Source organism: Cucurbita pepo, chromosome 5 (genome assembly GCF_057944985.1).
Source record: "Cucurbita pepo subsp. pepo isolate OVF chromosome 5, ASM5794498v1, whole genome shotgun sequence".
NCBI classification, from domain to species: Eukaryota; Viridiplantae; Streptophyta; class Magnoliopsida; order Cucurbitales; family Cucurbitaceae; genus Cucurbita; species Cucurbita pepo.
In genome coordinates, this window is record NC_141802.1 from 4090540 (window position 1) to 4108227 (window position 17688).

At 35.6% G+C, this 17688-nt stretch overlaps 2 protein-coding genes across 5 annotated transcripts; one reads left to right on the forward strand and one right to left on the reverse strand.

The window, feature by feature from the left end:
- Positions 1-243: 243 nt before the first annotated feature.
- LOC111794565 (putative fructokinase-7) lies at positions 244-4120 on the reverse strand. Its single transcript, XM_023676602.2, has 7 exons — positions 3964-4120; positions 2361-2578; positions 2042-2254; positions 1753-1950; positions 881-1021; positions 634-750; positions 244-536 (listed from the first exon to the last, which is right to left on the reverse strand). Exons 1-7 carry the CDS (start codon positions 3983-3985, stop codon positions 399-401), a joined length of 1047 nt encoding a protein of 348 aa, XP_023532370.2. The 5' UTR covers positions 3986-4120; the 3' UTR covers positions 244-398.
- Positions 4121-5440: 1320 nt separating this feature from the next.
- LOC111795557 (phosphoglucomutase, chloroplastic) lies at positions 5441-17468 on the forward strand. 4 transcript variants are annotated; one of them, XM_023678059.2, is made up of 22 exons: positions 5441-5723; positions 5952-6017; positions 6451-6495; positions 6588-6680; positions 6762-6814; positions 9057-9108; positions 9209-9277; positions 9484-9552; positions 11214-11336; positions 11454-11506; positions 12282-12360; positions 13094-13158; positions 13236-13303; positions 14469-14587; positions 14739-14929; positions 15301-15442; positions 15509-15590; positions 16082-16128; positions 16242-16319; positions 16617-16722; positions 16803-16919; positions 17180-17468. In XM_023678059.2, the coding sequence occupies exons 1-21, from the start codon at positions 5496-5498 to the stop codon at positions 16868-16870; spliced, it is 1896 nt and encodes a 631-aa protein (XP_023533827.2). In that variant the 5' UTR covers positions 5441-5495; the 3' UTR covers positions 16871-16919; positions 17180-17468. The 4 variants fall into 4 exon arrangements, with proteins under 4 accessions (XP_023533827.2, XP_023533828.2, XP_023533826.2 ...); XM_023678060.2 differs by having other exon boundaries at positions 17185-17468; XM_023678058.2 differs by lacking the exon at positions 17180-17468 and having other exon boundaries at positions 16803-17086.
- Positions 17469-17688: the final 220 nt, after the last annotated feature.

Below are 17688 nucleotides of genomic sequence, written 5' to 3' on the forward strand. Positions count from 1 at the left end.
ATGAATACGTTGGTCCCCCAAGGGGGATTGTGAGATCCTAGATCAATTGGAGAGGAGAACGAAACATTCCTTATAATTGTGTGGAAACTTCTCCCTAGTAGACGCGTTTTAAAACCATGAAGCTGATGACAATACGTAACAGACCAAAGCAGACAATATCTACTAGCAGTAGTCTCGGGATGTTACATGTTCATAGTTTAAAATCTCGGGATGTTACATTTATAACACTTACAGCTCAAACAGTTAACAAAAGAAGGATATAGCATTTATTAGAAGACATGGTGCTGTTGCAAACAATTTAAAATGAGGTCAAAGCTAATTCAACCAACCATGAAAGGAAACTCAAATTACATTGGCCTAATTGAAACAAAGCAAACACACCAAGAAAAGGGTTGTTATCATACAGTGGTGGCTTTGGATAACAAGTTTTCGACAGCTTCTTTCGTTGGTAGAGCGGGGATGGCTCCTCTCTCCGTCACGGTGAGGGCACCGCAGGCATTTGCGAAGCGTAGAGCGTCTCGGAGCCGTTGCTCGTCCTGCCAGAAGGTAACTCTTTTATGTGAATATGATGAACCAGTATGTAGGAGTAAAAGACATCATTATTTTGATGCATTAGGCGAGAACAAATGGAACCTGAAAGATGCTCAAATCAGAAGCTAAGCCGAACAATATCCCGCTCACGAATGCATCGCCTGCACCGGTTGTGTCGATCGAGTTGGATTTGATACCAGCAACCCTGCCTCGAAATTTCTGTATAGGACATTGTCATATGAGAAAGAATGACTACATAGGAAGTTCCGAGTTCGAACTTAAACGATCTATGGTCAAAGTACGAGACCACAGGAAAGGGAAAGATCTAACGAATTCCTAAAACGCTTACTTGAGTATAATATCTGCAGCCGTGCGGCCCTTCGGTCACAATTAAAAGCTTGAAATTCGGACGAAAAAGCTTTTTCAACACTACGTTATCATCATAGGGATCGTCTCCACCAGTCAAGAAAGTAATTTCATCCTCACTTATCTGCATAAATTTTATCAGAGAATGAAAAGAATGCTATACGCCCACCGCTAACAGATATTATCCGCTTTGGCCCGTTATGTATCGCCCTTAGCTTCACGGTTTTAAAACGCGTTTATTAGGGAGAGGTTTCCACACTCTTATAAAGGGTACTTTGTTCCCCTCTCCAACCAATGCGGGATTGATATTGTCCACTTTGGCCCGTTACGTATCGCCGTCAGCCTCACGATTTTAAAACTGTTTGTTCGGGAGAGGTTTCCACACCCTTATAAAGGGTACTTTGTTCCCCTCTCCAACCAATATGAGATCGATATTGTCAGCTTTGGCCCACTACGTATTGCCATTAGCCTCATGGTTTTAAAATGCGTCTGTTAGGAAGAGGTTTCCATACCCTTGTGAAGGGTACTTTGTTCCCCTCTCCAACCAATGTGAGATTGATATTGTCCACTTTGGCCCGTTACGTATCACTGTCAGCCTCACAGTTCTAAAACGCGTCTGTTAGGGAGAGGTTTCCACACCCTTATAAAGGGTACTTCGTTTCCCTCTCCAATCAATGTGAGATTGATATTGTCCACTTTGGCCCGTTACATATTGTCGTCAGCCTCACGATTTTAAGACGCGGTTACTAGGGAGAGGTTTCCACACCCTTATAAGGAATGCTTCGTTCGATTCTCCAACCGATGTGGGATCTCACATAAGCAGACACCAAAACGCTTCATAATCAGACATTATACCTTAACAACGTCAGCTTGATCCCAGATGCTCATGATGCCATCCCGAGCCGCCTCCGGTGAAGGCCACAAAGCCAATCTCAAGTTGGGATCATAAGAGAGAAGGCAGCCAGATTTTCTTGCAAGTTTCAGTGCAGCTAGATGAGCTGACTTGCTTGGTTCATCAATCAAACTAATTGATCCATAATGGAAGATCTTCGCCTGAATCAAAACGATTTCAAATTTGCAAGAAATATCAGCAAAAAAGTGTAGTGAACGGAACACGAGCTCTAGAGAAGAACACGAGACTTGCCTGCTCAATAACTTTAACCTCGAGTTCACATTCAGTGAGAAGCATATCAGCACTTGGATGGCGAAAGAAAAGAAATTCGCGTTCGCCATCTGCTCGAAGCGTGACGAATGCTAGAGCTGTTCTTGCTTTCGGGTCAAACCGCACTCCAGAACAATCCACATTGTTTTGTTTCAAAACGTCTACCAACATATATCCAAACTCATCATCACCTACCTATAACATAACGAAAAATGGAGGCAACCGCATTCGAACTATCAAAAACGTTCGAGGATTCAACAGTTTGATTGAATGTAAAGAGTTTAAGTGTGTGAAATTGGACCTTGCCAATGAAAGCTGAGGAGCCACCAAGCCTTGACATGCCAACAGCCACATTAGCAGGAGCACCACCAGGGGCTTTCTTGAAAGCAGGAGCTTCAGCAAGTGAAACTCCACCCACTGTTGGCACAAAATCTATCAAAACTTCCCCAAAGCAAACCACAAGGGAGTCTTTAGCTTCACATTTCCCTTCAAATCCTTTGGAAAGATCCTTAATGATACCTGTAAAAGCCAATCTCCTTGAAATCAACACTCAGAACAACATTTCAAAATTTGGAGCATTGAACAATCCAAGCTCACCGCTAACAGATATTGTCCTTTTTGGGTTTCTGCTTTCGAGCTTCCCCTCAAGGTTTTTAAAACGCATCTGCTAGGGAGAGGTTTTCACAATCCACCCTCTTTGGGGACCCAACGTCCTCAATGGCACACCACTCGGTGTCTGGCTCTAATACCATGTTACAACCCACCACTAGCCGATATTGTCCTCTTTGGGCTTTCCCTTTCAAGCTTCCTATAGTCCTTTTTGGGCTTTTCCTTTTAAGCTTCCCCTTAAAGTTTTTAAAACACGTTTGTTAGGGAGAGGTTTCCACACCCTTATAAGGAATGTTTCGTTCTCCTCTCCAACCGATGTGGGATCTCACAATCCACCTCCCTTGGGGGCCAGCGTCCTTGCTGGCACACTACTCGATGTCTGGCTCTAATACCATGTTACAACCCACCGCTAGCAAATATTGTCCTCCTTGGGCTTTCCCTTTTAGGCTTCCCCCAAGGTTTTTAAAACATGCGGAATGTTTCGTTCTCCTCTCCAACCAATATGGGAACTCATAATCCACCCCCTTGGGGGCCCAGCATCCTCACTGGCACACCGCTCGATGTCTGGCTTTAATACCATGTTACAGCCCGCCGCTAGCCGATATTGTCCTCTTGAGCTTTCCCTTTCGGGTTTCCCCTCAAGTTTTTAAAAACACGTATGGGGAGAGGTTTCCACACCCTTATAAGGATTTTCATTCTCCTCTCCAACCGATATGAAATCTCACCAAACATCTCATATTTTCTTCAAATTCTTTGGTTTCAAGTCACAAATCAATATATGATCTATAAAAAGAACTTACGTTAGAACATTAATAGCCAGAGCAATTTTGAATTTACACTCAAAGCAAACTCCCTGAAACTGAATCAAAATCTCTACACTAATCAGAAACTCTTCAATTATCTTCTTCTTCACGCAACCACATTGAATTAGAGACAAATAGAATCAAAAGAATGAGAATCATGGGATAATCAACAACAAACGAATCTCAAATCTCAGCAAAGCTAAAAGAAACAATGAAAACCCATTAAGAATCAAACAAGCATAACAACAAAATGTCGAGAAATCCAATGACAAGCAAAACAAAAAACAAAAAAACAGTTCACAATAGACTCCGAGAAAGATTCAAAACATGATTCCAAAACAAAAACGAAAAACAAAACAGACCCAGATCAAGTCGAGAAGAAAATGCAATGAAAGATCATAAAGAACAGTGTTTGAGCTGAACCCAGAAGAGGGAATCGAGAAATGAACTAAAAAAAAAAAGAACCCAAATCGGATCAAATCGAAAACATACCAGGGGAGAGAGAATTGGCCATTGTTGGGAGTTACAGAGAGATTGAATGAAGGGAAGAGTGGAAGAAGAATTGCAGAAGAAGGAACAGAGAGGGAGTTTGGTTTGGTTTGGTTTGGTTTGGTTCGATTAGAGGAGAAGGAATGGGAGAAGAAGATGTGAAAATGGTTAAAGAAGGGTACAACGTGATGATGGCTGAAAAAGTGGGCACCCACAGACAAAATTTTACCGCGGGATTCTTCTTCATTGACTTTTTTTACCTTCTTGTTTTTTTACACCGCCTTTCTTTGTGTTGCTTCTTTTATCTTTACTTACTTATTGTTAAATGGTAAATTTGGTTTTCATATTTGGAAACAACATTAAAATTAAGTCCTATTACTATAAATATTTTAATTTTCTTCTATTTTTTTATTATTATTTTTAATTAACTTTAAAAATTATTTTAAATATATGTTTTGAAAATTTGTCTTTGAAATAGTTTTAAATTATTTTTAAGAAGGGTGATAAAAGAATAAATAATAAATAATTATTATAAAATTAAATAAATATATGTTATAAATGTACTGTAGAAATCATATATATTTTTAAAGTAATAATAAATTCGAGTGGGTTAAATTCAATCCAGTTATTTGAACGCAAGCCAGCTTAAATAAGTTCGTAATTCAATTCAAACGGTCCATGTTGAGTTGATTGGATTTTTTAGGTTATCGAATTTTGTGACCATCCCTCAGAGTGCTTATGTTTCTTTTCAATTTGACTCGTACAAATTAAATTATGGAATATTATAATTTTTAAACTAATTCATAATTTTTGGAATCTAAAAGATTCCTAAAATTTAAAATATATATTTTAAGTAATTAATAAATTAAATTTTTTTAAATGAAGAAATTAGAAACAAAATACTTATAACCAAATCAATATTCAATAAACGAATGCCCTTACACATAAATAAATTTCTTAATTTAGGGATTTCATTACAAAAATTAATGTAAAAAATTCTTTATAAAAAAAAATTAGTGTCTATATATATATTTTAAAATAAACAATAATAAAAATGAAGCCCAGCTTTGTTTATTTATTTAATTTTAAATGGAAATTTGAATATTTATTGAAAATGTAAAACTTACCATATTTAGTAATATTTTATAAGGAAACCAAAGATTAAAATATATTTTTTAAAAAATTAAAGACTAAATTAATAAAAAAAAATATAATAAAATATATATATATTTATTAATTTAGCGCAATTTAAATTTTAATAAAATATATATTTTCAGCCTCGAAACAGTTTTGCCCGAGTTCCAAGGGAATCTATACCATGAAAAATTAGTATTAATGTAACTATTATTATTATTATTATTATTATTTAATTTTCTATTTACGGTCGGCGAACTGGCAATTGTATGTACGTGTATTGAGAAGTAGAGTGCATACGTGGCAGGCGCGAAGTCCCAACTATATATATATTCTTTTCCTGATCTCTGTTACAGACACAGTGGATTGATCGCTTCCAACGTTCATAATCATCGTCGTCAATGGCTTCCCCCTTCCTCGGCCCCCACAATCTCCTCTCTTCCCCGCTAACAAGACGATCTTCATTCCCATTTTCTTCCAATGGAGCTTCTTCTCAAGCAATTCCTCCTTCTACAGCTTTCGTTTCATCTCCTCGAGTTGCCTCTCACTCTATTGCTGTCAAGGCATCTTCGTCTTCTTCCTCCTCCTCTTCTTCTTCTGCAATTGTTGCGGAGCCTTCAGGTGTCAAGGTAACTATCCTGTTTGATCACTCTCTGTGTCTCTCTCTTATTTGTTCTCTTTCTCAATGAGCGCTTATTGCACGTTTTTGTTTTTTTTTTTTTTGTTTTTACTTGTTATCATTGTGATTTGCGGTTACTGGATGAGAATTTTATTTTGATTCATGGATTTTGTGTGTTTGTGTTTTGGTTTGCATTGCTGTTGATGTTGATTACATGATGTGTATGTTGGCTTTCCAGATTGATTTCATTCCGACCAAGCCGATTGAAGGCCAGAAAACTGGAACCAGTGGTCTCCGGAAGAAGGTGTCATTCATTTGTTATCTTTTCTGTTTATAATTACCTTAGATTGTTCTACTATTTCAAAGGATATTAGCGCGTGAATTTCGAGTGATTAGTGACTCATTGTTAAAAAAAAATTAAAGAAGCCGAAGGAGAGGATGGTAAAATTCCATATAACGAGTTCTGTATGAGCATTGGAAGTTTCTAATTTGAAGCGAGTTCGTTAATGGAGTGATAATGTGGATGAACTTGTACCATCTGCCGTGGTTGTTCAATGGCGGGAAAATGGCCAACGAGCGGTTTAATGAACCATTGCTGTTCTTGTTTTTAGAATTTAGTCTTCGATGTATTGATGTAGTGCTTATTGAATTATCCCTGCCCTTTATCATATTCTTGGGATTTTTGTGGCATTGTGCCTTCACTCACAACTCACTTTGTTAATTTACATGTCTTTTAGGTGAAAATATTTAAGCAGGAAAATTACCTTGCAAATTGGATCCAGGTTTGAATGTTTGCATTCTGCAGGCAATGTTAATCTATGATATCTCATCATGAGATTGAAGTTTGTGCTACTTGAGCATTTTGCTTCTGCAGGCATTGTTCAATTCTTTGCCACTAGAGGATTACAAAAATGGGCTGTTGGTTTTAGGAGGCGATGGTCGCTATTTTAATAAAGAAGCTGCGCAGGTCTCTTCTGGAGCTGTTTCTTCTTGATTGTAGTTTAGTTTCCTTAGAACTTCTCAATTAATTTTCGCAGATGTATTGCAGATTATCATCAAAATTGCTGCAGGAAACGGTGTTGGGAAAATATTGGTCGGGAAGTAAGTAGATCTACCTTTGAGTAATTTCCAGATACTATGACCTTTTCTTGTATTTTGGAGTTCTGTATTGTAAAGTTAACCCAGAAATTCTCTTGTTTTATACATGCATGTATTGAGTATGTTTTGATATGGTTCACTAAATGTGCATGCTTTCTGTTTCTCGTATCATGGCTAAACTCATGGATGCTTGTTTTCACTTTTGTTTTTTAGAAAGAGAATACTCAGTACTCATGAAAAGATAATAAAAAAAATTAAGGGAAGATACCCTACTTAACCAAACCCCATGGAGCTGTTTAGCAATTTATTTTGCAAAATAGATTTTGAGAAATTATTTATAGAACTGTGTATAAATATCTTGTGGAGGTTGAGATTACAGAGCCAAAGGGATTGAAGTTCCCCCAATCAGTAGCAATCAAATTTCTCAAAGTATTTTGTTAAGCTAAACGGTTTTAGCTTTGGATTTAAGAAAGTGCCTAGTAAGCATAGTCATATACCGTAAAGGAAGGCTGACATGGTAGTATGTGATCAGAGACATCAAGTGGACATTCTACCATAAATTGGCAGAAAAAGGGTGTTTGAGGAACATGTGAGCTTATATTTCTTTGCTTGCATTAGCAGCATTGGTTGGGTCAGGTTGAATGCTTGTGGCTTTGAGTTCTTTGACCAACACCTTCTCTCGGGTGTTTGAATCCCCCAACACTGAGCTCCATCAGAAGGATTTCACCTTGTTTTGGGCATTTAACTATCCAGATGGCTGTACAAAGACCAAAAGGCCAGAATCAAGTATGTGGTTTCTGCTATTAACAATAATAATTAAGCTAGCCTCTTCAATGGCTCAATCGTGAATATAAATCTCAACAATGAGTCATTTGGCTTCTAGTGGAGGCACAACTCAAACAGTCTAGTCTAGGGATTAGCATGATTGAAGTTTTAGGAGTCCCACCAAATGTTCTTCAAATGACGTTCCTTATTTTTTTGAACCAGAAATGTGACTTTCCATTGAAGAAATGAAAAGAGACTAATGCTAAAAAATACGAACTCCACAAGGTAGCAACATATCGTAAAGGAAAGTTATGGAGGAGATATAAAAGCATGCCAATTTAAATTAGTATCAAATAAGTAAGGCTTGGTTAGATAACACCATGAAGATGCCTTCAATCGAGCGGAATCAAAACGATCGGACTAAGGAGGCTGCTTGTCTTTGAAGATTCTTTGATTCCTTTCCATCCATATTTCCGAAGAATTCACCACATTAACTCACACAAAATTTGGTTCGGAATTGTGCAAATTTTTAAGAAAGGGAATCTTATGATATGTTGGAAATTTATTATGATAACCATCCACGTCACGTAAGGTTTATATTGCCCCCAATTTTTATGAAATACAAGATGCTCATTAAATAATACGAAACTAATCTTCACTTTGACAACTCAAGATATTCAAATACATTTGTACGTTCTCTTATAGATATAGCATAGTAATTGAAGTCTCATTCATCTTATTATTATTGATTTAAAATATAAAGAAACAAAATACAATCAGAGATTTGGTGAGAGATTTGGTGAGATTATCAAATTTTTAAGATACTTATTTTGGATGAGCCGAGCTAACAGGATGAAAAGGGGAAAACACTGTCCTTAAAATTCCCAAGAAGGTAAAATTATGTGGTAGGTCCCTCATGGCAGGGTTAATACCTTGGCTCAAGTTCAGAGGAGTTCATCTCACTTGATAGGCCTTCAATGTTGTATCCTTTGTAGGGGGCAATAGAGGATCTTGATCATCTCCTGTGGACTTGTGAGCTCACTCAGTGTGGAGCCGTTTTCTCGAGACATTCGACTTTAGCATGGTTCAGCCTAAATGGTATAGTTCTATGGTGGAGAAGTTTCTTAGAGGAATGAGAATCTGTGGGTTGAGATGTGGTCCTTGGTTAGGTTTCACATCTATCTTTGGGCCTCGGTGTGTATTGCTTTTCGTAAGCATCCTTGTAACCAATTTTCTTTGAGATCATTGAGACTATAATTTGTGAGGGGGAATATAATTTTTGCCGAGAGAGAGCCAGTGTTTGATTGTGATTCTCTTGAATTTTTATTTGTAAACCTGAAATTCAGAAAACTATTGTTTTTAGCTAATACCAGTAGTCAGATGAATGCAATGATGGCTATGACACTTCTATTTGGGCATTACAAAAAGTTAAATATATAATAGAATGTGTGTGAAATAGAATGAAATTTATATGATACAGGGAAGGTATTTTGTCCACTCCAGCTGTCTCTGCTGTAATACGAAGGAGGAAGGCAAGTTTGTTCTATAGGGTTATGATATGATCAAGCATTTTGGCGTGACATTTAATTTTCGTCTTTGCCTTCTGCATTATTCTGTGTTTAATTCTCACAGGCCAATGGAGGATTTATAATGAGTGCAAGTCACAATCCTGGTGGGCCTGAATATGACTGGGGTATTAAGGTAAATTTTTCCTTGTTCATTGTTGTACTGTGCTATACCTTTAGTTAAACTGAATTGTTGGTCAAAATGCAACTTTTAAATGAAGCTTATTTTTTTGGACGCAAAAATCAAGATGTTAGTGGATCATTTTGATCTTATCTTATCCACGAAAATTACTATAGGTAGTTGTAAGATTGTAATCTGACTTAATTGTATTGACTTTTCAGTTTAATTATAGCAGTGGGCAGCCTGCACCTGAATCAATTACAGACAAAATATATGGAAACACTCTTTCTGTAAGTACATGTTTCTGCCTTCGTGATTGGTTCATTTATTTAGATTTTTTTGGTCAAGTTTCTTGTCTGCTTTCTAATTGATCAATTATCCTGTTATATGCTTATTGCATTCAATGTCTTGTACACTTTTTATCCTCTTGTTGTTTAGATTAAAGTTCTCCTTGAGCCATTTAGGTCCTTCTCTAGTAAGCTCCCAATTTGTTTGTTTGGTCTCCTCTTTCAGCTTTGTTTACATCTCTTACTTTCTTCACTTCCTAATGGAAATAAAAATCTCAAAGAACTTTCTTTGGTTGGTTGCTTTGGGAAATATTAATACTTTTGACGTCTTGCAAAAAGCCTCCTGTCATGGCATTGGCCTGAACTGGTGTGCTTTGCGTTGGAGCAAAGTTGAGGATCTTCATTTACTGTGGTTGTCCTTTTTCCACTAGAGTGTGGAGGTGTTTTTGGTTGGGATAAGTTTTACCATTTTCTTTTGGTGGGGTTGGATATTCGTGAAATGTTGGAGGAGGACATGTTGGACCTGATCTCCTTTCAGAGGGAGGGGTTTTGTTAATTTGCAGTTTTGTGGTTTATTAGGCTGGAAAGGAAGAGAAGAGTTTCTCAATTAGGTGTGAAAGACACTTGCATAGTTGCTGGTGCAGACAATTGATTTCTAGGGTAAAAAACATATTTCATCCTCAAAGAAACTATTCAGTCCCTAAACTTTTGTATGCAGTTTAATCTCTATGGTTTAACATTTATAATGATTTAGTTCACAAAATTTAGTATGTAATGATTTAATTCCTATATTTCAATTTTGTAAGGATTTAGCTCTTGTTGTGAAAAATCCCATTAAGGTGTAATGAGATTTTATTTATTTATTTTTTATATGTAGTGTTAATCGTTTGGAGATCAATTGTGTCTAAAGTACATGGACTTAATCGTTAAATATTAAAAATAAATACTTCATCTTGATTAGAATTTTCATGATAGTATTTGAATTGTTACAAAAATTACTGTCATGGAAGTTCAGGGTTTTAGTCATTACTTCAGTGGAAGTATGAGAACCAAATATGTTTTAGACAGGGTTTTAGTCATTACTTCAGTGGAAGTATGAGAACCAAATATGTTTTAGACAGGGTTTTAGTCATTACTTCAGTGGAAGTATGAGAACCAAATATGTTTTAGACAGGGTTTTAGTCATTACTTCAGTGGAAGTATGAGAACCAAATATGTTTGACCTAATTATTTAAAAAAAAAAAACTCATTATATTGATTTGAGAAGACAAAAGGAGAAGAATAGTGCTGGGTCCAACAATGATGGTGAAAACGAGTTAAATCAATTGGCATATGCCATAAACAAGGATCATTTTGAAACTCCTTTATTATTGATATTAACTTCTGACCGCATGCCTTTTTTTCTTTGATGGTCAATAAATTACTTGACTAGGACTTGTATGTGTCCCTATCTTCTCGTTTATAAAGCCTTCTTTTCTTTTTAAGAGGAAAACAAAGTGATGTTACTGAATACATTAGATTCCAAGTATGAATATTGCATTTTAACCCATGGCTTTTCCTATTTGATTTCATGTTTATCACTCAACTTTAGCATCAGTGTAACTCTTATATTGGCGACCCCCTTTACTATCTTACGAGGTTGTATTTGTGCAAGTATTTTGCAGATATCTGAAATAAAATTTGCTGATATTCCTGATGTTGACCTCTCTCGCCTTGGAGAAATTAAGTATGGGAACTTCAGTGTTGAAGTTGTACATCCTGTTTCTGACTATTTGGAGCTGATGGAGGTGACTGATACCCTCGCACACACCACAAAAATGAAAAGGAAAAAGAAAGCATGAAAATTTTAAATATTAAATATGATTATTCACGAGGATTAACAGAAAGTTATGGATCTTCTGCAGAATGTATTTGATTTTCCACTCATAAAAAAACTGCTGTCACGTTCAGATTTCAGGTTAGAGTTTTTAGTTTAATGCCTATAAGTTTTGGTGGCGTGTTGGTTATCTTTCCAAAATTAAACAATTTTCTACCCCACAGAACGCTGGGCTCGGCCTGGAGCTGACAAAATGTCAGTGGTGCTGACAGGTTTTGAATGTGTGACATTGACATTACCAGACTTTAGAGCCAATTGCACTGATAGTTTTTTTATTTATTGTAGTTTTCACTTTTTAGTATAAATACTTTTGGTAGGCTTGGTTATTGTCATTTCAAGCTTGACAAACCTTGAACCATTTGATTTTATTCACTTTTCCTTATTTGAAAACCGAATCGGTTCCAACTGGAACCAATGTTGGTTTTGCTTGGTTTTTTCTTTCACCACTATGGGAAAATATCTAGTAGCTTTATAGTAGTCTTTTCATTCATTTTTCTTAAATTTTTTGAGTGCCCAGAGGCTACTTGCACGCTCTTTTAACTACGAGCAATGAGAAAAGGAATGAAAATACACTCAGCACACAAACTTTGCCTTATAGCTTTTAGTGTATGCTTTACGGATGTCAAATCATGGTTCATATCGTTAGTATTGATCATAAATTATCAGCTCATCGCTTTAGTGGTAGAAAGTTGATATATAGCCTTATGTTTGCTACTTCAGGCATACCAATGTGCTATTTTTCTCTTTCTATTCTATTGTTTGTGTCTGGATATGTATGCCATGGTTTCTCATTTTTATGCATTGTTTTTCTCTTCGTAATGTTTGATTAACATATTTGTTATTTCAATTTTGTCAGGTTTGTATTTGATGCCATGCATGCAGTAACTGGTGCTTATGCAAAACCAATTTTTGTGGACAAGTTAGGAGCCCGTTTGGTATGATGCTACGTACCAACATCTATTTTAGCCAGATGAAAAATAAAAAAAATATATTTGAGATTCTAGTAGTTAAGGTATACCATTGCTAACAATTTCAAAATAAGTTTCTCCTTTTTCTTGTTGGTTTTTCATTTTTTTAAAAATGTTTGATAGTCAAATTAAAGTTAAAGTTTTGATTCAAAGTACTCCTCACAGATAGTTACATTACTCTTGACAGATTTTTCTAACTTGTTTTCTCTATTTAACAAATCTCTGTTAACTTTTTTCATTCCAACTCATTTCTTCCTCTTTTAACTTTTATTTCCCTTATCTAACGTACCTTTTCTTTCTCTTATCTCTCTCTCTCTCTCTTTCTTGTAATTTATAAATATCAATATAATGATTAAACTTTTGAAAGCTATACCTTTTAAATGTAAAAGACAATATATTATTTTTATTATTAAATAGCAAGATTATAATTTGATAATTATTGTATAGTTGATAACAAATCATTAATTAAGAATTTTTGGTTGCCTTATTTTGGAAAATCAGAAAACATAAAACATTATTAAACATGTTTTTTATTTTTTATTTATTCTTCCAATTAAAAAGTTGAAATAGTTATCAAATATGTTTTTTTTTAATTAAAACAGAAAAATGAAATATATATAATAGACTAAAACAAACTTTCATTGAGAAAAAGATGCGAAGTTCATACAAAAATACTCAAATGTTTGCAATCCTCCCATAGGATTCAATTTTGAATGGAGTGCCTCTAGAAGATTTTGGGCATGGACATCCAGATCCTAACCTTACGTAAGTTTTTAAAGATTCCCGGCTGTATAGTTTGCTATTGGCTTGGAGAAATACTAAATATTTGTAATGTTCAATAGGTATGCGAAGGATTTGGTCAACATTTTGTTCAGTGAAGATGGACCTGATTTTGGTGCTGCTAGCGATGGTATTTCATCTAATACTGGACCTATATTTTGAAAGGTTGCATTCATGGTTTGAAAGCATTTAATGAGTTAGAGGATAATATCATTTGTATCCTTCCACTTTCATTTCTTAAGTACCCTAGAAAGACCATGGATCTCATCAGAGTTTACTGTGGTATTCAGGATAAATATCAACAAAAGCAGTACATATTTAGTAGTGGTGGAGGCACAAGATGACATGTAGTTCTTGAGATAAGAGGCAACAAAAACTTCTTTACCCAAGGTTTTGGAACATGCAAAGTGAAAGTTAGTGATCAAGCTACTTCAAGAAGGTGGCAATTTTTTCGTTTAGCCATGCCATTTTGTTGGGGTGTGTTGGTACAAGAATTTTGGTGTGAAACTTGACGAGGTTGAAGGTTTGTATGAGGATAGGGTTGAAGAAATCTCGAGCATTATTTGTTTTAAGCACTTCCTAGTGATCAAGCTTTCTAGAAGTTTTTATAAGCATTTCATGGCGATCAAGCATTCTACTTAGAGGTAGGTGAGTGTGAGAAGAGCTTTTCTCTGAAAGTAGTTAGAAGAATTAGAGTTCTACAAAGTTCTAGTTGGTGTCGATTTTTCTCTGAGCAATGCCATTTTGTTGAGGAGTATTAGTGCCACTTAAGTGAACAATATCCTTCTCCTTTAGAAACTTTCCTAGGGTGGTATTAAAGTAGTCTTCGGGATTACTAGAGTGGAGAATTTGAATTTTAGTACTAAAGAGGCTGTGGATCATTGTATAAGGATTTTGTTACCAATTTTATGTGTTGGACTAGTTTATTTATTTATTTATTATTATTTTTTTTTTCCTGGATGGATGTGCAGTACTAATTTTAAGCCCCTAGTTTATCTCTTCATAATATCAAATTAGCCTAAGGCATCCATTTGTGAACCCATGCTTAATCTTCAATCAATTCTTTGCCAACATCCTTGCACCAGTCGCCTAAACAAAACATCTGTATGTGGAGACATTTTCTAACTTCGTTTTGTAATTGTCCAATTATTGTTTACCCTCATTCGTAAAATTCAAATAATATTTTATGATGGTATCTCTCGCAGATTCTTCCCATGCTAGTCAATGCAGTAATGGATGCTTAGCCTGCAAATGTAATAACAGATGATTAAATTTCTTTTTCCATCCTTTTGCAGGAGATGGTGATAGAAACATGATATTGGGTAAGAGTTTTTTTGTTACTCCTTCAGATTCTGTTGCAATTATTGCAGCTAATGCACAGGAAGCAATTCCATATTTCAAGAATGGTCCCAAGGTATGGAATTCACATGCTTCATTTCTCAATAGCTTTAGTTGTGGATGATCTTTTCAAAGGTTTCTGCAAAATGAACTCTTTGAATTTGTGGACTGTTTTGAGTTTATTTAAAAGGAAGTGAAAAAGGTAAAATAAACTTCCTCATTTATAGGGGCTGGCTCGTTCTATGCCAACAAGTGGTGCACTTGATCGTGTAGCTGAAAAGCTCAATCTTCCGTTTTTTGAGGTTCCTACTGGCTGGAAATTCTTTGGTAACCTTATGGATGCTGGGAAATTGTCAATATGTGGGGAGGAAAGTTTTGGAACTGGTTCTGACCATATCCGTGAGAAGGATGGCATATGGTAAGAGTCTATATTCACTTTTAGGCATAGTTAAGTGTGTCTGGTTCTCTTTTTCGTGGAGGGGATCCTAAATGAATAGATTCTATGTTTTTCTGGCCTGGATATATTATTTACTAACATAAATGATCAGAACCCTTGATTACTTTAGTAGTGGATTTGTTCAATTATTAATATGTCCTCTAGCAGAGCATTTTACCCCTTCGGAAAAAAACCACCATTTAGTTCGTTTCTTTTATACTTTGTGGTTTTGCTCGTGTTCATACCATTTGTTAGTGGGACTTCAAAATAGTAAACTTTCTAGCAAGATGGTAACGTTTTATAGCCATGCTAACTATTACAATATGAAATGATTTGAGTCTTTCTCATGATAGGGCTGTGCTGGCTTGGCTTTCTATAATTGCATTCCGAAACAAAGACAAGAAAGTTGGGGAGAAGTTGATCTCAGTGTCAGATGTTGTGAGGGAACATTGGGCTATTTATGGAAGGAACATTTTTTTAAGATATGACTATGAGGTAAGATTGATATGACCCTAAAGGTTTCGCTGTTTCATTCCTTCATATTTGAAAATGTTTGTTCAGGAATGTGAGTCTGAAGGCGCTAATAAGATGCTACATCACCTTAGAGAAGTCATCAGTAAGAGCAAGTCTGGTGACAAATATGGTAAGTTTGTGGTTAAATTACTATTCCAGTCCTGAAACCTTTAGGGTCATATCTATGTAGTGTTTACACTTTAAAAAGTTTCTACTAAATCCTTAGACTTCAAAGATATGACCAATGTGGTACATTGGTTGTATTTAAGGATTACATATTTGGTAGATTTTGGACAAGTTTAGGCATTTTGTGACAGCTTTTTTGGAAATAAGTACATCGTGGTACATTCGAGAAAAATGAAGGCTAAAAATGGAAACTAATCTAAGCAGCCTCTCAACTCTAGGGATCAAAGATTACAAACATAAATAAATCTTTCCAATAACTTGCTATTTACCTAGAATGTCTTAATTTGACACTCATTTTCACCCCAGATTTAATGGACGCAACTTTGAAAGTCAAGAGTCCAAAACTTATTAAACCTTAGTATATTTCAAGTATCTTGCAAGGTGTCGTTTGTCATTTTCCTATTGCTATGAATGTTTTTGCTAATACTTTTGCAGGGAGTTATATCCTCCAATTTGCGGATGACTTTTCATATACTGATCCCGTAAGTCTCTGTAATATAAAAATTTACTGTATTTTCTAGTCTCAACTCTTGCTTTCACAGCCTTAAATTTACCCCTTGCTGAACTTACTTAATTCAATGTTGAGCATGTTCAGGTTGATGGAAGTGTAGCATCAAAACAAGGTGTTCGTTTTGTTTTTTCAGATGGATCAAGGATAATATATCGTTTATCTGTATGTTCATCCTTCTTTTTCCTCTTCTTTCTTATCATAGGACATTGTGATTCATTATTGATAAATCTTATAAAAGTTGTAAACTAAAATAACTCTTGCACCTTTTATAATACAGAAAAGCTAGCTGAATCCCTAGATACTAAGTGATAGTAAATCTAAATAAATTCTTAGATACTAGATAACAAGAAATACAGAAGATCAACTACTTCCCTTTTTTATTTAATGGGATTACACAAATATTCCTCAAATCAAAGTCATTCCTTCAACAATAACCTTTTTAAGTTTCATGTTTTATAGGGAACAGGTTCAGCTGGAGCAACTGTAAGAATATACATTGAGCAGTTTGAACCGGACATTTCTAAACATGATGTGGATGCCCAGACATCTCTGAAACCATTAATAGGTTCGTTGAATGCCTTTGTATAACAATAACCTTCTTCAATTATTTTTTTAATTATTTTCTTCTTTTTCGTTATGTTGTAGATTTGGCATTGTCTTTGTCCAAGCTGGAGGAGTTCACTGGGAGGAAGAAACCTACAGTCATCACTTAAGGGGACAATCTCATAATCTATACACTGGCCCAGACTCCACTAGATGGAGGTCGGCCCTTCCATCCCTTGCCCTGTCTTGGCCCATGCTTGCTTATATTTCAATTTTGATTTATTTAGTTAATTTAGCTCTGCCGAATAATTAGCTTTTCCATGTAAAATTTGACAATTAAACAACTACATCAGAAATCAATAATATTTTCCATTTTTGTTATTCAATACTAATTTCCATATTCCTTTTGATTGAGATGTAGATGTTCAAAATGAACTTTTTCCACATTTCATATGAGAATAAAGTACTGTTTTTGGCAGGGTAGTTTCATGGGTGAACTGTCACCTACCGAACCTTGTAGCTGAATCACATGATGTGCTTGTAGTCTTTACATGGACTGCTTTCATTTACGGACATCTTAGAAGGGTGGGTGAGACTTTGGCTGGAAGGAGGTTATTCAGTTGGTGAAATAGTTCTAGGACTAGATTGCATCATATATCCATATCATACAAGTTGGTCAAATAATGTTGGACAAGTTTCTTGATACATTCATCCTAAAAGTTAAAACAAAAACCATTGCTTGAGAGCACAACAAGAACAAGTTCTTGTCATTCTAAAACATGACTTTTCCTCTGCATATATTAACAGTGACGGGATGGTGTGCTAGAAGACATGGAAAACTGGCAATTAATCCAGGCATGTATTTAGAGCAGCTCTTTTACCTGTTTCTTCGAGCTGTTTGATTTTGCAAACTTTTCTATTTGACAGCAATGAAAAACGTAGAGATCAGGATTATGGCCTTATCTTGTAGGTTGCTAAAATTACCAAC